Below are 19,210 nucleotides of genomic sequence, written 5' to 3' on the forward strand. Positions count from 1 at the left end.
TGGAATAAGTTGGTGGCTGTTGCGGTAGCGGGTTTTTTTTTGTGGCCGATCAAAATAAAAACTGACCTCTCCGTTTTATATTTGTTGGGGAGGTCAGTTGAAGCCTCAGATTTTAGGCTAATTGGTGGTACACTGCAAACAAAAAAAAAACGCACAAAACAACATAAGTCGACACAATCACACACTACACAATGACTTTACACTTACAATCTGTTTTAACGCCCACAACATAAATAAAAATCAATTAAGGCAAATTTAGGCCTTTTAAAAAACTAATATTTGATTTTGTTTTATTTTCCGAAAAACTATCGTACCGCACCACTATTCAAATGAGAGCGCATTTTTTCCTTTGGGGCCCTTTTATACTGCAGGGGACGACGCCGAATTTTCCCTCTTTTCGGTCTTTTCTTTTTTCCCTGCTGTTTATCATTTTTTCCTATCTACGACCTAGCGACCCCTATAATTATCGCAGAGTTGCATATCCGATTAATAAACATCGATACTAATCGGTGTTAATGCAACTCTGACAGTAGCGGCAATTTTTGGTACCACTGCATTTCCGCTTCATTTCTAAAGTGCCGGTTGCTGTGGTCGGGAGGTCGCGGACAATTTTTCCTTTTTATTTAATTTTTTTTTTTATTTTAACTTAATTAAAAGAAAATTTGTGATGCAGTCAGTCCCACGCAACAAAATTCACTTTAATTATTTATTTTTTAACGGAAAAAATAAACGTTGATTTTTAACTGTTAAAAATGATTTTTATTTTTTCCATCAAAAATAAAAGTCTTTTTGGGATTTTTATTTTTTTCGTCAAAAATAAAAGTCTTTTTGGGACTTTTATTTTTTCCGTCAAAAATAACAGTCTTTTTGGGACTTTTATTTTTTCCGTCAAAAATAAAAGTCTTTTTGGGACTTTTATTTTTTCCGTCAATAATAAAAGTCTTTTTGTGATTTTTATTTTTTCCGTCAGAAAATAAAAGTCTTTTTACGTAAATAAATATATAGAGTTTGGTACCAGTTATATAACCTTTGACCTAATAGTCAGGGGAATGATTCTTTAATTTATATTCATGATTTGGTACACTAGACTATTTTTTAAAAATTTATAACAAATATTTTTTACCTTTGATCTTGATTACTTATGTGTACACTTATTGTAATAAGGACAGAGATTTATAAATTGTAATTTTATAACTGATTACAAGTTGTATAAACTTCTTTACATAAAAAGGGTTTTATTTCCTGACGGAAAAAATAAAAATCCCAAAAAGACTTTTATTTTCTGACGGAAAAAATAAAAATCCCCAAAAGACTTTTATTTTTGACGGAAAAAATAAAAGTCCCAAAAAGACTGTTATTTTTGACGGAAAAAATAAAAGTCCCAAAAAGACTTTTATTTTTAACGGAAAAAATAAAAATCGCAAAAAGACTTTTATTTTTGACGGAAAAAATAAAAATCATTTTTAACAGTTAAAAATCAACGTTTATTTTTTCCGTTAAAAAATAATCCTTAACATGGGAACTGAGAGTGTTTTCTCAAGATCACTCAATATCCTTAATGGGCTCCTCAGTACGAATCTATTGGTATATGACACTATTGGTGCCCCATGTCTCTAACATGAAGATTTTTTTGTTCGCATTTTAAAAAATAACTGTTATTTTCGGTCCCTGCTTCAGATATGTTATTAAAGAAATTAAATCCAACGGAGCAATTTCAACAGTATACCACCAAAAATACAACTGGCAGCAGCTTTGTCCCTTCTGGCATCTGGGGGCTTCCAACGCAATGTTGGAAATGATTTTATTATTGGTGTAAGTCGAAATGCAATTAGTAGAATACTTCAAAAGTTCACTTACATTTCCTATTTTCTGTCTGCGATAGTGGTGGCAATATAAGTGGGAAAATAGCGCTAAATTGTTTGCGATAACTCATATGCTATGCAAAAAAGCGAAGGCTTGCGTGTGACAGTTAAGCGTTAATAGCATACGAAATTCCGATACACTTTAAGCGATATCCTCTGTCAGAATACCAAAAGTACGAAATTTCGATCGTAAGTCCATAATTCCGAACGGTGTCGACTCTCAGCATCAGCCCCAGCTTTGCAGTTATTTAAGTGTTCTACCCATTTTACACAACGGTGCTGGTTGATAAGAAAGTTAACTTCTTCCGTCAGGGTAGCAATCTTTGGGTCATCCGTAAAGGTTTGGATTGCATTGTCAACATCATTTGTGAAACCATGCCAGTTGGTTTTGCTGTAATTCACAAATGTGCGCGTATACGGCTCCATAAAGTCGCTAGGTTTCTCCACAGAGATCACTATGGGGATGTGATCTGATGTGCATAAAAGTCGCTAATGACCATTCTACTATCACCTACCAACCGATACTGTTTACTGGCGGAATGTTTACATCGAAGATCTCTTTATTGCCTCCTGTTTGAATAGGTAATCGTCATTAAGATTGAGTGGAAGGGTCATGAGGCGGAAGCAGACATTACGATTTATAATGAAAGCCATGGCTCCTCTGACTATCTTGTCTATTATGATATAATTTCCATGAGAACTAAGTCTGACCTCGCCCGTAAGTTTTGTCTCCTGGATGACAGCTATTATGATATTGCATGAAATTGGTGTTCTCCACAATTTTGTTTCTAAGACCATTACAGTTTAACTGCAAGGTCTTAAAATTGTGGAGATCATCAAATCCATTCACAGTATTGTGGATTATATTGGTAGATTATAACCAGCATTATTATTATCATTTTTGGTTTTTTATTTACTTACCATCTGTTAATTTGAAATTTCCATCCTTTGAAAGAAAAGATATTTGATTCAAATCCTTGTTTGTTTTGATAATTATTTTATTTCGCATTTAACCGTACGCATATACATTTACGTCTCTCTTAATTCTGGATTCATTTTCGAGTTTTATTTTGTTTGTGTATTGTTATTTAATGAAAAATGATTAAATAGACGATTTAAGTTTTCTTTTTTATTTTTATTTTCATAAATTGCAAAATACTGCTGGATACGATTAATATAAGTATGTACGTGTTACGTGTATATCTGTAAGATTTTTTTTAAAATAATGTAAAATGAACGACAAGCTTCTCTAATCCACTTAATTGTAAATTAAATTACTGTATAGTTCAACTCACCGACATGGTGTTGTTTACTAGTTGGTCTTCACGTAAACGCAAAAACATATGACCTATGTCCATGTTCCCTATTTTCAAACATTTCGATCTATTGTTATACTGACGAAAGAAATACATATATTGCAAATAATAAGTATGTTCCATATTAGGAGTAATGATTAATGGGAAGAATCTATTCTTTGAATAGTTTTATTTTAAATAGTTTTACTTTATTTTGTGTGAGACTATCTACATTCAACTGGATGAATGTGGTTTGTTCTGTTCATGAGTTTGTGTCTACCACCAACCATTGGTATTGGCACTGGTGGTGACTGTATGATGCCCAATGCCACTGCCACTACTATTGCCATTCATTTGGGAGCTTTGCTCGTCCGCAGCCGCTGTCGGGGCAGCTCCTACTGTTGTGTTTGAAGAGATGCGCATGGAATTTATGTTTTGTACAAAACCTTCTAGGGTATGTTCGTCCATATAGGGAGATGTACGATGACTGGCTGAGCCAGTGGTTCCATTCTTATTATTATTTAATATGTTGTTAAAGTCTAAAATTGAGTTATGGTTATCACTTGATGTTACATTTGCAACAGATGTTGTTGGCTGTGGGTGTTGTGTCGATTCAAAATCATAGTTCATTGCCGGGTCCAATTCGCCAAGGTTCATATGCATATTGTTATTAGAGAATATATTGGAATCTGAAGAATGCAGAATAACGATGGCTGATTGTCAACTACAAAACTGCTGAATTGTATCAATACTTACCATTGTAGTGATCACGATAGTTTCCTCGAAAATTCGATGGATTATTTTGCACAGTATTTGGCTCAAATAGGCTGTTAGATGATGCTGGTCTATTGCCACCATAAACTGGTGTAATTTCCACGCGATGTGCTTGTGGAGAATTGGCATTGCGAGCGAAATTCGAGTCGCTAACATTATGAATTGATACCTAAAATTGAAACTAAAATTTAATAATTGTATTGTTGAACTGCATTATATTCTTAAAATTGAAGTTTAACTTTGCGGCATGTCAAATAAGAGCTATTGTCTGGTAGAGTTATTGTCTCTTTTGATTTGAGCTTGATAATCGAAGTTTTGCAATTAATAGGAAAGCCAGAGGGTCCTCTCTGGCTCAGGCATATTGGCCTACAACAATCTACAGTGAATTCCTTCAACAACATGTATTAACATGCATCATGCATCAGCGGGCCTTTCAAATGACTACATATGTAAACCAGTGAACGGAGCACAACCATCATCGAACTCTAACATTCTGCGGATCTATATTTCGAACCTGATCTTTACCTATTTCAATGCGGTCCATTTTTTGAGATAAGTTGGTACATCTCTCTTTCGGCCGAATTTTTAAAGTTCTGTTTTTGGAAAAGTTCAAAATCCGTATCAGACCGTTTACTGAATCGGAAAAAAGCTTACTGATCACGGGTCCCATATGAATCAAATGAAATTTGATTGTACAAAATTTCCACTTTCGGATGAGTATTACACTGAAAACGTACATACTAAATACACTGAAAACGTACATACTAAATAGACAAAATCGTGTCCACGACAGAGTGGTATACGATCCGAAACGACCCGAGTCTTACTCGGCCAGCATCTGTCACCTCAGCCCATTGTGTAAAAGCAATAGGGCTACTACAACAACATACAAAAAATATATAGCAATATATATTACGCAAATTCGCGAGTAGAACAATCCTAAAATTATTTTTTGGAAATTCGTGATTGCTCCTTGAAACTAAAAGAAAAATTCAAAAACATTAAAAATCGAGCTTCAAGAGTTCAGTATCATTTAAAGGCAGATAAATTTTCGAAAAACGATAAACTAAGAACTTAATCCTTAGTTTGTAGGCTTTTATTATGGCACGTATGCCGTGCAATTAATGGCAAAGCCACAAATCGGGATGAAACATTAAAACCCTGGGTTGCCTCACCCTGCTTTTAACCATTTTTTACATTAAAGTAGACACGCATCCACGTAAATAAACTTTGGATCAATACTTCCAAAACTATACAATTTTTCTTATGTACTTTAATTATTCCGGAGTTATAAACGATCGGCTTCAGCTATGTTAAAAAATTGGCAATATTGTCCATATATATTATAGTTCCAAAATGGAATCCATAGCCCAGAGTGATTACCATCATAACTCATTAAAAAAGCAGCCGAACATGAAGAACCTCAAAGTATAAGTATAAATTTTTCATTCATTATAATTTGAATTAATTTTTGAGTATAGCAGTCAATGTATTGCGAACATAATAGAAGTTTAGATTTTTTCAAGCACTTCTATAAATTCTGTTGTGCAATAAATGTTAATGTAGAACGAATACAAAAATCATCTTTTATGAAATATGAACAATTAGTGAAAATTAGATCTAGTAAACCTGGTAACAAGTCTTTGAAAAAAAAAACAATAGTAATTATTAATAACGCAATGTTGTTGGCTATAACAGTCTATTAGTTAGAGATCTAACAAATCCAAACAATATAACTGGCATATTCCGAATACGTATCGTTCTACGGCAATATGACTTTTATGTATGGAATAAGCTGATGAACTTATAAGGCAGATGCCATTTAGAACACTCACCTCTGTATTAAGATTTTGTCCCGGAATCAAGTTCTTTAAAAAGGAAGCATCGTCGTAACGTATAACACCGGTATTAGGAATACCTTCAATATAAGAATTATATCCCGTAATTGATGGAGGTGGGGAATCGTCTCCACAGCTATGATGGATGTGTGCAGCTGTTGTTGCTGAAGAGCTGCTTCCGCCACTGCTACCGGCAGTGAATACATCAAAACCATTATAATATTTGGATTGCTGATACTTTTCTTGCAGAGATCAGCAACAGCTCCCAAAACGAACGAAGAACTACAAGCTACTGCCAAAACAAAAATAAACATAAAATAAACATTTAGTTAGAACAACAATTACACATTATTTTACCATTATCGGGTTTTGTAATCGGCATTGAATCTGTACCGAAATGCGACCAGTGTTGCTCTTTTGATTTTTGTTTTTGCTGTTGAGCATTTTTGATTTCGCTACCAATGGCTGATATACATTTTTGTGCTGGTGTTGGTCGTTGAATAACGGCCGCATCTCCGGTCAATCCACCGCCTCCTGTCCTTTGGGGACTAACATTTCGGCCGTTACCAACGCTGGTACAACTAATACTTATATTGTTGTGAGTTGTATTCGTAGCGACATTATCATTGGAAAAATACGAAAACGAAGAAGTGCTCATATTTCCGGATATTGTTGTTGCACTTTTGGCGTTCTCGTTGTTTTGATGTTGATGTTGTTGTTGTAATGTTGCTCTGGCTGCTTCCGCTGCAGCCTCTTGTGGTGTATAGAAATTAACATTGCCAAATTGTCTATAACCGCCCAGTACTAAGCCATTTGTTACAGCCTGATGTAGGGCCGGATTACGGATGGTATACATACCGTTTTCGTTTTTAATTATGGCGGCGGGTTGATCTACGGGCAGAGGAGCTGCAATTGGATATGCATCCAATGGGCGACCTAAAATTGCAGAAGAGACTTATTAGCCCATATATCTATGATTAAAACTGAAAATAAAAAGAAATTACTAAGAATTCGAAAAATGTTTTTTTCCTTTTATAACAACTATTTTTTACCCCTGACTGGCCCACATGTGTTGTGAAATCTGGTTTTGCTGCTGGTGTTGTACCGTTATTAATTTCTTAATGTCTATTTGTTCTTTTAATTCTTCTAAAGTCAAATATCATTTTGCAAGTTGTTTTTGAAAGCGAAAGTTGTAAATTTGTGGTATTAAAAATAATAAAACATTTAAATTAAAAAACATAGTGCGCTGTGTATGTGAATATACCCAAAATAACAGTTACTTTTGAAAGAAAACACTATCAATTCTCTTATGAAGACTTATTATTCAACAAAAAAATTAAACGTAGGTATTTAAAAATGTTATTATTTTATTTTTTCGGTAAAAATTAAATAAACTTAAGAAAATCATTTCATAAAACTCACTTCATTTATTATATTTTTTTTTCTTTTAATAGTGGAAAGGAAATCGGAAATCTTATTAATTTTGCCGTCACTGTACCTATATCTAAAGTTACACACTTACGAAATTTCAAATTAAATATGAGGGTCCCATTTTTATAGATAAAATTATAAATAAAAAAGTGATCATGTTACCTTGCATTAATCCAGACTGTGGCAAAATAGTTGCCGGGGCACCTGTTGGACCACCGTGAAACATGGGATTTCGTAATGTTATCATTTTTGGTTGACCGGCGGCAGCATTATTTGTGGAGCTCTCCTGACTTTTTGCATTACTACCAGAATTTGCCAGGGGACATGCACCGTTGTTGTTGTTGTTTGCCTTCGATTTATTTCGGCGTTTCTTATTTTTGGATTGCTTATTTGTATTGGTGCATGAGCCAATGTTAGCTGCCTGAGTTGTTGTATTACACTTGGGAGGATTGGCCTCAACCATTATTATGCCACTTTGAGGATCTAGAGCGGCTGTAGGTATCATACCAGCAGCACCAGCAGAATAATGTGAACCATAATAATTCGACAGGGGTGCAACAGGCGGTGCAATAATAGTGGTACCAGCCATACCAGCGTGATGGAATGCTTGTGGTGTTTGAGACATGGGCGGCGGAGCTGGTTGTAGTGGTTTTGCCAACTTCTTAATCGACTCCGATTTCTGACGTAGCTGTTCGCTTTTTATTGGGTCAACTTTAGTAAGGGTGATGCCCGGTGGTAGGGAAAGATTTTCAACTTGAACCCCTCGATTCAATTGATCCATAATACTAACATTACTGTTGTTGTGCATGCGTTGCTGTGGACCAACATTGCCACTTATCCGCATTGCCTGCATTTGATCAGTCAGGTTCTGATAAGTGCAACTCTGAGCGTTCAGATTCTGACTATGGCTAGTCGTAGTGAGTGACGGTGTAGGTGTAATATTGACATCATTTGGATTGAAATATCCCATATTGTTGGGTATACCGGAACAACAATGTTGATGTTGGGACTGGTTAGGTTTCAGATTTTTCTGTTGGAATTTTTTATTACGCTGAGAACGTTTGTTTTTGCCATCACTAACGCCAGCAGTACTATTGATCGCGGACGTTATTTTCTGATTGTACTGATTATCTTCGAAAGATTGCTGCGGATGGTTTGCTATTGAGTTTTGATTACGAATCGCATTGCGGACATTGTTTCGGGTTTGATTTTTGGTGGAATTGACATTAGTATTAGAATCCGATTTAGTAGTAGTTGATGTGTGTTGCGTTGTAGTGTTCGCGTCAATCGAGGAACGATTGTCGGCCTTTCCCTTGCGATTACTATTTCCAGCCGCCGTTTGCTTCACTGAAGAATTGGAACTCTTGGATGAACGTATATTATTCGACTGCTGCATTTGTGGCTGTCCAATATTATTTTGTTTGGATGCGGTTGCTGTTGACGGATATTTGTTTTCATTCCCAAGTGGTTTTGGGGCTTTGTTGGTCGCATTTTTATTATTGTGTTGCTTTGCAGTTGCCCCTTTGGTTGCGAGCGATGTTATTGCTGGGGGGTCACGCAATTGTGTTTCATTGACATCACGAGACGTTTTCTTCGAGTTTTGGGTCTTTTGTTTGTTTTCCATTTGTTTGACATTCTTCACTGTCTCGGTGGAGGGTTTTTGGGTATTAAGGCTTAAATTTTTAATTTGGGTTTCGATTTCTATCTCATTACCCTCATCTGCTTCAGCTTCCGACTCCTCTTCGTCATCGTCGGAAGAGGACCACTCCGATTCTGAATCTTGCATGTGCAATGACTTGAAGGGATTGTTATCAAATTGTCCATTATCAATCAATTTTGTTCGTCGTTTTTTGGGTATTTTCACTTTTTGCGTTAAAGATTCTTGTGGCGTAGATGTATGTACTTCAGTGTTAGCATCATCTTCGGAATCTGAACTTGGCGGGGTTTGGGGCGGCTTAGTTGTTTTAGACGGTTCCTTAGCTTTTCCCGATTTAGGTTTTGTATTTTTGTTTCCCTTCTGCTGCGTTGACTGTTGGACCTTTGAGGAATTTTGCACGGGTTTTTTTTCGCCACTTTGTTTCTGATCTTGTTCATCGTCAGACGTAACGGCAGATGAAGTAGGTGTCATTAGTTTCTTCTTCTTTAAATTCGCCTTCATTTTATTATTATTATTATTGGCAGAACCTGCCTTTTCTTTTGCACTCTTCTTACTAGTCGAGGAACTCTTGGTGTTGCTAGGCTTGAAACTGCTCACAGAATTATCGCGGGTATTCATCTGACTACTGGTTGAATTGTTCGAAGAAGATGATGACGATGTGGCAGCTGAGCACGATGTTGTTGTGGAGACCGAACGTTTCTGTTTTGAAGATTTTTGCATCATTAGCTGTGGTAGTTGGAGAGGAGTTTCATTATTTTCATTAGTGGACACTGATGTTGTCGAATTGGAATTGGCTAGTTTATTTTGTTTTTGTTTTGTTTTACTTTCCTTTTTTGTCGCTGGACAGGATACACTGGAGGAGGACTGCAAAACATGCGATTGTTGTTGGGTATTTGGTTTCTTCTTCTTTTTCTTTGATTGTTTTTGCTTGAGTTGTTGTTGTAACTCAAGTTGCCTTTGTTCTTCTAGGGCCCGCAATCTCTGCTGCTCCTCTTCTAAACGTTTCCTTTCTGCCTCTTCCGCTGCATCAGCTTCTGCCTGCAATTTAGCCAAACGCCTTCGTTCCTTTTTCATTTGACTTTTTGAAAGTTTTGGTGGGGGAGGTGGTGGTATAGTTAATAAATGCTCTGGTTGTGGTGGTAATTTGTTTATGTGTCCAGATACTGGAGGTGGTGCCGATGGGGGTTGCATTGGGTTTATTACTGGCATTTGGGGTATGGCGATTGGGGGAGCTGCAGCAGAAGTTTGTACAAGTTGCCCATTGATAAAGGTGTAGAGCAGCTTGTCCTTGTCGGGACTGCTGCCCTTGGCAGTAACGGTTACCTGGGGCTCTGGAACATTTGGCAAATTGACCCTCCGTATGGTGACAATTCGTTTAGAGGGATCACTGGCACCACTACTATTTGCAGACATAGTGGCGACAACATCTGGCCCTAACTGTTGTTGCTGTTGAGTTCCAGATGCAGGAGCTGGTGGGGCATAACACATAGGAGATGGACGCATCAAACCGAATGGGGCTGGGCCTGCAGCAGTAGGTGGGAAACCTAAATTATAAGGGAAGTGGTTGGCATGAGCATACGGCATACTATAGGTTTCCGGTACCATATTTAGATTGTTTGTAGGAGCAATTGAGAATGGTGTCGACGCCAAAGGCACATTCGTTTCAGTATTCGACTGATGCAACTCGGTAAGTTTTAAACCTTTTTCCGCTACCGGCTCATTAATTTCATTGGCATCCGAATTCATGGCTTCGAGTTCTTTAACCTTTTCCAATTGCTGCTCTTTCGTAGGCAAGTATGAAAATTTGAATTCGGCATTTGTTTGTTTGACTGTGGCAATTAGCTCGAGTATGGCAGTTTCCACTTTGGCCTTAGCCCGTTGCAAATTCTTGATATTACTTTCCAATTCACCGATTTTCTTTTTGTCTCGTTTCTTGTTAGCCTTTAAAGACTTTAAATTTAGCTTTTCCGTAAACTCTTTAAAGTAAATGTTTTGGAACTGACATCTTAGATCCTGCAACTCAGCTATACGCTTCTCTTCGTCCTTTCTTTGCTTTTGCTTCGCCTTCTTGGCGGCTTTTTTAGGATTTGAGGTCTGAGGCTGCGATTTCTTTTTGCCAGCAACAGATGTTGGCCCCTCTATAAAACTCAGTGTTTCTTTTATCCACTTTTTCTTGGCTTGTTCTTTGGAATAATTGTCAATTATTTCACATATTTCGCTCACAAAATCCAGGCTGCTTGATGGCTTAGTCGCTGATGGTGCACTTGATGATGTGGTTGGTGGAAATTGTGGTGATGCGACGGATGTTTTTTCTTGACCTGATGATTTAGATGTCGCCTCTTTAGTTCGTTCCTTACTCTTTGTACTTTGACTGGATGTTGATGCGTCTCGTGTTGAGTTATTACTGAGATTTGATTTTTTGTTGGGTGGCTCCAATGATGTTGGCTTATGCTGTTGCTGTGATGAAATTTTCGACTGATTTTGTTTGTGCTGAGATTTTTTACTCACTGCCTTGCCGCCGTTAGTATCAATCTTTTGATTGGTTTGCAAATGTTGCAAACATTCACACAAATCATGCAACTTTGCTTGATGTAATTGTTCGAATGTAGCTGTAATATAATGGGGTTCATCCCACGATGCCGAATGCGGCATCTGCTGCTGCAACTGTTGGAAAATTTTTAATTCGTCTGCATTCAGCACATTGTCTACTTGGTTGGGCGGTTCAGAAACGCTAGTGGTTGGTGCTGCAGCTGTAGTATCTGGCTGTGAAGACTTGGATGTTTTGCGTGCATTTACTATTTGGGATAATTTTTTACGTAATCGTTCCCTAGTCTCATTCATTCTAGCATGATTGCAATCCTGAAAAAAGTAAGATTTTTATTTTCATTTGTTTTGTCGATTTGGGCACGATGTATGCGGCATACCTTCTTCAAACGTTTTTTATTCGAGTGATTCTCTTTGCAGTGGTCGCTACCAATATCGGAATGATGATCGCCTGTAAAATAGGAATTGAAGCATATTTTCATATGAATATAAGCAATCGAGGGCAAGAGAACATCTTACATTTCTTGGATTTTTCCTTACATGTCTTTTTGGGCTGAGATTCGACAGTCGACGGAGTATTTAACTCTGTAGATAATTGTTGTTCTCCTTCAACGGGTTCACTTAGATGTTGAGAGATATTTTCGCACTGTGAAGCAGGTCTAAAGGAGGTCATAAAACGAACAAATGGTTAATTTGGATTTGGATGACATTTTTCAGTACAAAGTTATAATAAAGGAGCCTGAATTATACTTACTCTGCGCAATCTGTTATTTTTAAAATATCATTTAGTTTCTTTTGAATTTCCGCGCTATCGATATTGACGACGGAGTCGAAACTACGAAAAAAAAATAATAATGAACAAACTTCTCTATTCATACACACGTCTGTTTATACTTACTTGGATTCTACATCGTTATTATATGGTGATAAACTATAAAAAGTGAAAGAGTTTTTGTTGAAGACTTATTAAGCAATTGATACAAACCAAACATACCTCTTAATTTTATCGAGAAATTCTAAAAACTTTGTATCATCCTTATTGCCAACAATTTTATCCACATTTACATTTATATCATTGTCTTTTAATTCAAGAGCTTCTATATTTATTTCGGCCTCGTTTTCGCAATTATTATCATGGTAGTCAATGACATAAATGGCATAAACGGATATTATGAAAATCCAATAGATTTTCACTACCAAATCATGAACATCTATAAGATCGAGGCCATTGTTCGAAGCTACCAACTTGCGGTTATACAACATAATATTCGGCAGTATGGAGCGTAGCTCTTCACGTGTCATAGACATTGGTTGGAAGTAATGAATTAAGTCCTGTGAAAGCGACGGAGATATTTCGTTGTTTAAGATTTTACGTGCCAAATGACAGGATGCCATTTTACAGTTATTGCAGAAATGTTGTCGCTCAATGGTAGTGAAAGGGAAACGCTTACGGTCTGTAAGAAACAAATTTTTAAATACTTTAGTTTGAAAACAAATAATACTTAAAGATATATCAATATGAAGCAGTTGCAAAAGTTCACATATGTACGGACTTTATGAATAAAAATATGCATTTGGACTTACTATTCAAATGGGTAAATACAGCCCATGCAATGTGGTAACCATTTGTCATTATTTCAGATATTTGTTGACTTGTCGGTACACCATTTTCATCCAACATATCCTCCAGCGCAACATACAATTCTTCATCAATATACTGAAGAGCAAGGTTCTTTGCTTTTGCTGTTGCAATGCTATTTTTTGGCGGATTTTGAAAATCGTCATTGGCACATACATTCACAATTTTCGAATCATAGAAATTCTCATCCTTTACAACAATATCCTGCGCCAAACATTTAGAACACTTATCTGCATTTCGAGTTGGCGGTAAAGGACCTCCAGCAATGGAACAAGTTATGCACTGGCAAAACCTGTGAGTGGGCAGATATTTGAGAATGATGTCAGTCGGTTAAATATGGTGGCTCAATGCATTCAACTTACTCTTTATGATATTCTAGAGAAACATTACATTTTACACATTTATTATCTACGACTAACGTATTGGGTGGCTGATTAAATCCGTCCGGCCATTTCATTTTGGCGTAAGACATAATATTTTTCCACGCTAAACGTCGATTCTTCAGTGATCGAAAATAATAAAAATCATTATCGTCAACGCTGTCCTGCAGCGAAAATGCAATGGCATCCTGTACCACAGTATCGAAAATGCGGTATACATCCAATAGCGATTTACGTCGTTTGCGTTCCACTTCCGACAAATTAAATTCGTTCAATTTCACCCAAACGTTTGTCCACAAGATATCGACACGATTCATAATATTCTCAAATTGTATATAACGTTTGATAAGATCCGTATGATGTGATGTCAATTCTTCCTCTTTCAACTGGAAGTTGGAAAAAGAAAACGCAATGCTAGACAATTTTATTTCTTCGACTCAACATGGTACTTACGGTTATTATACAAGCCAACATTGTATCGGCCAGATGTGCATGAACGTGTTTTTGATACAAACGTTGGCATAAAAGTTTCCAAGTTAATGAAAATTTTCGCAAAAAATAGTTTTCAAAAGCAAATAGATACGATGCAACTTGTTCTGAAATGCATATCAAGTCATCGTATCCGTTTACAATATCTGAAAGAAAAAAGACCACACAATCAATTGGATCTTCCTCAATATCTCTGCAATTAAAAACAATGATATACTTACAGTTAATCATTTCCTCAGCAGGTATTTTGCTTTGATCGGGTTCAACAATCTCCATGAATCCCTCCGCATACGCCTTCACAATACATTCAATATGGAAAGCAAGATTTTGTAACAGTAGCAAAGGGTTGTTTAACATCAAACTAGAAAAAAAAACAACAACACACACACATAGAACATCATTAGAGTATTTGTAATTTTTTACAAGATTTCCTTTTGATTTACATTGAACTAAATAGAACGAAAATCATATTGTCTGACAAGTTCTCATCGTAGATAAAATCCAAATGTTCACCCTTTTTGTGGTAGATTACACCACAAGTAATCCAATAGACATCTTTGTTCTGATCGAGCAATTTTTCAAAAGTGTTATAAGCTGTAATGTTCCTGAAATTAAATTCAAATACCTTTAGTGCCTGACCTGGTTTTTTTCTACTGATGTTTTTAACTTACTTTAACATAGGTCCGTATGCCTTAATAAGAACATCCAATAGCATAACCACCATATGAGGAGCCTTGAATTGTTCCACCATTATGTGAATAACAAGTTCACGATATTCTTCACAATTCTTGCATAAACAGAATGTGAAGAATTCATCGTCTGGATGTGTAACGACAATATTGGAAACATCCTAAAATGATATACATATTTTTAATAAAATTATAGCTCTCTTTGAAGAGTATAGTGATGCATTGAAAAAAAATGTTCAAAAATTAAAAAAATAGCTTAATTAGTTAATAATGCAATATATTTTAATCAGTCTTCCGATTTTAGGGAAACAAAGTAATAGAATTATTAATATAGACTTAATTTTGTTCTATTGAATTAAAACTTATCCAAAAGGGAGTCGAGGTATGTCAAAACAAACAAAAAACTTAATATTTTATATTTATTAAAAAAAAAGAAATAAAATAAAGATACATTTTATCAAAAAATATTAGATCTGTGAAAATGTTTGTGTGATATCCTTTAAGAACATTTTGTATGTTCCGGAAAACTACGAATTGTAGTATTCCGGTATGTGATACACACGATTTGTAGCGCTCCGACGGCGGGGCGACTGACTATACAGATCCCTTAATAGTAGAAGCAAGAACAAATGTTTAACATTCAAATGAAAGATAAGTGATGAAAAGAGGACATATAGACCAACACCTATTCTATTCGTAAATATGCATTTTTTGTGAATTTAATTCCATTAAATATGCACAAGAGTTACCATTTTCTCATCTGCTTCTAACGCAGTACGAAATTGAGGCGGCTGTAGTCATTTCTCTGTACAGGATGGACAAATTGGGTCTTCATCAGTCAAATGTTATATCTTATGTGGCATTGTGTAACATAGCATTTTTGGAATCATTAACTGGTCAAGATTCTAACGCCCATTTAATTAATTTAATTTGTATTCAAAAATATGTATACAATGCCTTAAGGCCGAATAAGAGGATACATTATACAAAGGGACACTTCAGACATGTCCAAACTAAAACCATGAAAAAACTTAAAACTAAAGTAAAGAGTTCATAAAAAATAACTATCGGGGTAATACTGATAAAGTGTTGTACAGCCGCGCAACACGAACTAAGGTCCTACCTCAACCCGAAATATGTATAATTTGATAGCAATCCAATCGATTCATGTCAAATCATAAATTCGAAGGCTCCAAAATCTAAAGTTTATTCTAATAGGACAAACAACTTTGTTTGGCTTTGAATTAATATAAAGTTCCTTGGACTTACCATAAATGGATTTAGTCGACAATTTTTCTTGCTTTCCTGGCTCATCGATGAAAATTCCAATATCCTACGTTTATCAATGTCCACATTGATTATATTATCCTCACGTTGGCTGAGTTCTGACAGGGAAACTATCGATTTAATCACCAAAGCTACATGTTGTTGTGGAGCCAAGGGATCGAACTCTTTAATCGACAATATCTTTGACAATGCTGTGGGTGGATTTTCATCATCCATAACTGATATGCAATTGCTGCCAAATAATTTCGAAAAACGCATCGAACACTTATCTGATAATAGAGATGAACTGCTTCCGGTACTACTACGTCGCCGTGCTGTAGGCGAGAGGGCTTTAGCACCATCAGCTATTCTCATGTGATTGCAATTGTAGCCACAAGGTCCTTCACCATCACTGTGGTAATATATCGAATACGCTTCTTGTGAGGGCAGTGGAAGTTTATTGTTAGTCTGACCATCCGGTATTACTTGGTAATAATGCGACCGTTGTTTACGATGTTTTGTTTTCTTTGATGATTTCTCAGGGTTAGTTGTTGGTGCTGTTGTGTTGTTAGTGTTTGTCAGATTATCCGTCTCCTTCGAGCCATCTACCGCCTTCTCACTGGCTTCCTTCTCATTTTTCTTAGTAAGAGCTTGCTGTGCTTCTGTCAATAACACAAACGGATCAAAGTCTTTGTTGCTGCTCAAGGCTAATGGACTCTTCAATTGGACACTTATTTTCTCCGCGGCCGCATTGTCATCTTCGTCCGATTCAGATGATGAGGAACTAAATTGCATGTCGGCTCGCGACAACATACGCTTTGTCTTCAATTTGTCCATTAATTCCGGCCGAAGGCGTCTCAGCCTCACTTTGCACATTTTACTTTTCTTTTCCATTGTAACTACGTATTACGACGACAACAACGACCGACCGACCAATGGTCAATTGATGGTACGTACCACTGTCGAAATTCTGTTCAAAATTCCAAAGAAATCGTAACTTTTTCTCTTTAGCCGAAACTTTGTTTATCTGGAATGCATTGAAAGAACATACAAAACAATGTTTGTTAATCTCCGTTTATTCTTTTTCGCAAAAGAAATAAATTTGTTAGCTTGCTTTTGCCCCCCTCGATTGTTTGGTGGGCTATATGCAATTTTTATTTTATTTTTTCTTCGTGTTGCCTTTTTCGTATCTACATTCGCATTTTCACTTATTAGCTTTGCTTTCGAAATTCGTTGCAAATTATTATGTTTTTCGTTTGTTGCTGTGCTGTGTTTTGCATTTCACTACAGCCCACAATCATTGTGATTTACTTCAATCGCCACTTTTCACTTACTTTTTGCTTATTTTGCATTAAAAATTAAAATTTACACCTATTTATTAAACGTAAACCATTTTGCGAATAGATCGACTTCAATTGTAGTGTAGAGTGTTCAGTGGGAGCGTTCATTATAGTTGTTCAAAGTAATGACTGAAATGAACGATCGGAACAATTTCCAGTTCATTCCCGTAGTTCACTTCGTTGAGCGGAATTCATTTCGGCAGTTTGCTATGAATGTACGAGTGTACAATCTGTTCTCTTTGAACGATGGATCTAAATGGGACAAGTGAAAGGAGCCCTGCTGTTCAAATGTTGTATATTTTCAACAGGGTGCACACAAATTAGATCTTTTCGTTTTCTTTCAACGTAATACTAGTGTCAATATGAATATGACAAATTATGTTTTTGAAAATCATCTAACAGGAAAATAGGGAACGCATACAATTTGAAATTGTTCTTTATTAAATGTGCTCCCGTATTCAATTTACCAAATCTGCCTGCTGGGAAAGTTTGAGGAAGCAAATCTTTATTCACGGAATAACTCGCAATTCCCAGCATTTTCTTATTGTTACACATATAAGTGACAATGGCTCAATTATAGGAAAGATCAGGAAGCGATAAAAATATAAATTTGATAGATGTTCATTCATGTTTTTAAATTTAATTTTGAGGATTCAAAAATATTACATTTTGAAAATAAATATAATTTGTTGATAATTTGTTTGTTTGTTTACATTTTTCTGTCAAATGACGTTGGCACTAGTATAACTCACAACAACAAATTTCCATGTGGTTGTTGTATCGTTTGTTGTAAAACAACACTTGCTGTTACCTAAAACCAATATTTAATGTGACACATTTTCACCGCATAAGAGGGATAGTCCGGATTTCCATCAGACTATTTCAATTCTGTAGCTTGTAGGTGTGAGAGTTGAGGGAAATTCGCCCATCAACTATTTTCCGCAAGGAAAATAGCCTAAACTGTCAAACTAGGTCTGTCTTTTCGCTCGCTGGACATTGGACATTTCGCTTTTATTGGATGTTGGAGTAAACAGACAACATCCAACAACAATTGTTACCAAATAACGAGTATGCAGACGTAACTGAAATTTATATTTGAAACGGTAGCCATTTACGTAGGAGGAATACTTATTTAAAAATATTGAAATACATTATAATTATTACATATAATTATATAATGTTGGCGGTTTATTAAGGATACCATTTGTATTTTGTTTTTGCAAAATAATCCGGCTGAATCCCAGTTTGTTGTTTTTTAAACAACTAATTATTAGTGGGGAATGTATGACATTGTTCGCCGAGGGGTAAATCCTTATTCACAAATCCAGTGGATTATATTTGACGTATACGTAAAGTTTTCAATTAAAACAATCTCAAGGCTAGACAGTTGCTATAATAATAATAAAATGATGCTCTGGGTATGTAAATCATGTCATTTTGTTTTTATTCTCCACGATGTTTTGGATTTTTTTCAAGTTTTTCAAGGCTATCAGAAGATTATTGATGAATAAAATGCAATTATACTGAAAACAATTTTTTCCTGATCTAATGATATACAAACTGATTTTGATGCACGTTGTTCAAAACTGTGTGGATCACTCTTAAATGCTTATGGTATTCCACAATTTCTTAAAGCAAATTTGAAATCAATTTCTGTCTAAATAAAAATTTTATTTTGTTTTGTAAATTCTCATACTTTATAAACAAATCCCATCATTTTCTATTCTATATTATTCTAATGATAATAATAATGAGTTTTTATTAAGCTTTTGTTTAATTCAGTTATATCCACTTTTATTATAGTATTTCATTTGTATACTAACTTATAATCCAGCATTGAAATTTTGCTAATCGACAGCTTAACCATTATTTTTCACCTACGAGACATTGAATTTGATCCTTAGATATACTATTTCTCACATCCTGAACTTTTGGTTGTTTGTGAAACACGTTTTTATTTTATTTGCTATCTGTGGTACTACAAAGATGATTCTATAGGTTGAAGA

General features: G+C 35.7%; 1 protein-coding gene across 1 annotated transcript; it reads right to left on the reverse strand.

The window, feature by feature from the left end:
- Positions 1-3,444: 3,444 nt before the first annotated feature.
- On the reverse strand, positions 3,445-16,222 carry LOC133323119 (uncharacterized; the record flags this gene model as incomplete). The annotated part of the gene is given in 18 exon segments (XM_061532074.1): positions 3,445-3,846; positions 3,914-4,100; positions 5,767-6,031; positions 6,150-6,705; positions 7,363-9,340; positions 9,389-11,716; positions 11,782-11,852; positions 11,921-12,060; positions 12,156-12,236; positions 12,300-12,332; positions 12,396-12,855; positions 12,986-13,332; positions 13,403-13,806; positions 13,874-14,055; positions 14,131-14,270; positions 14,353-14,514; positions 14,581-14,759; positions 15,868-16,222. Coding segments are annotated over 18 exon segments (8,191 nt in total), but the record flags the coding sequence as incomplete, so codon positions are not given.
- Positions 16,223-19,210: the final 2,988 nt, after the last annotated feature.

This window comes from Musca vetustissima, unplaced genomic scaffold, assembly GCF_032173495.1.
Source record: "Musca vetustissima isolate MV318-11 ecotype Yass unplaced genomic scaffold, APGP_CSIRO_Mvet_v1 utg10900, whole genome shotgun sequence".
Taxonomy (NCBI): domain Eukaryota; kingdom Metazoa; phylum Arthropoda; class Insecta; order Diptera; family Muscidae; genus Musca; species Musca vetustissima.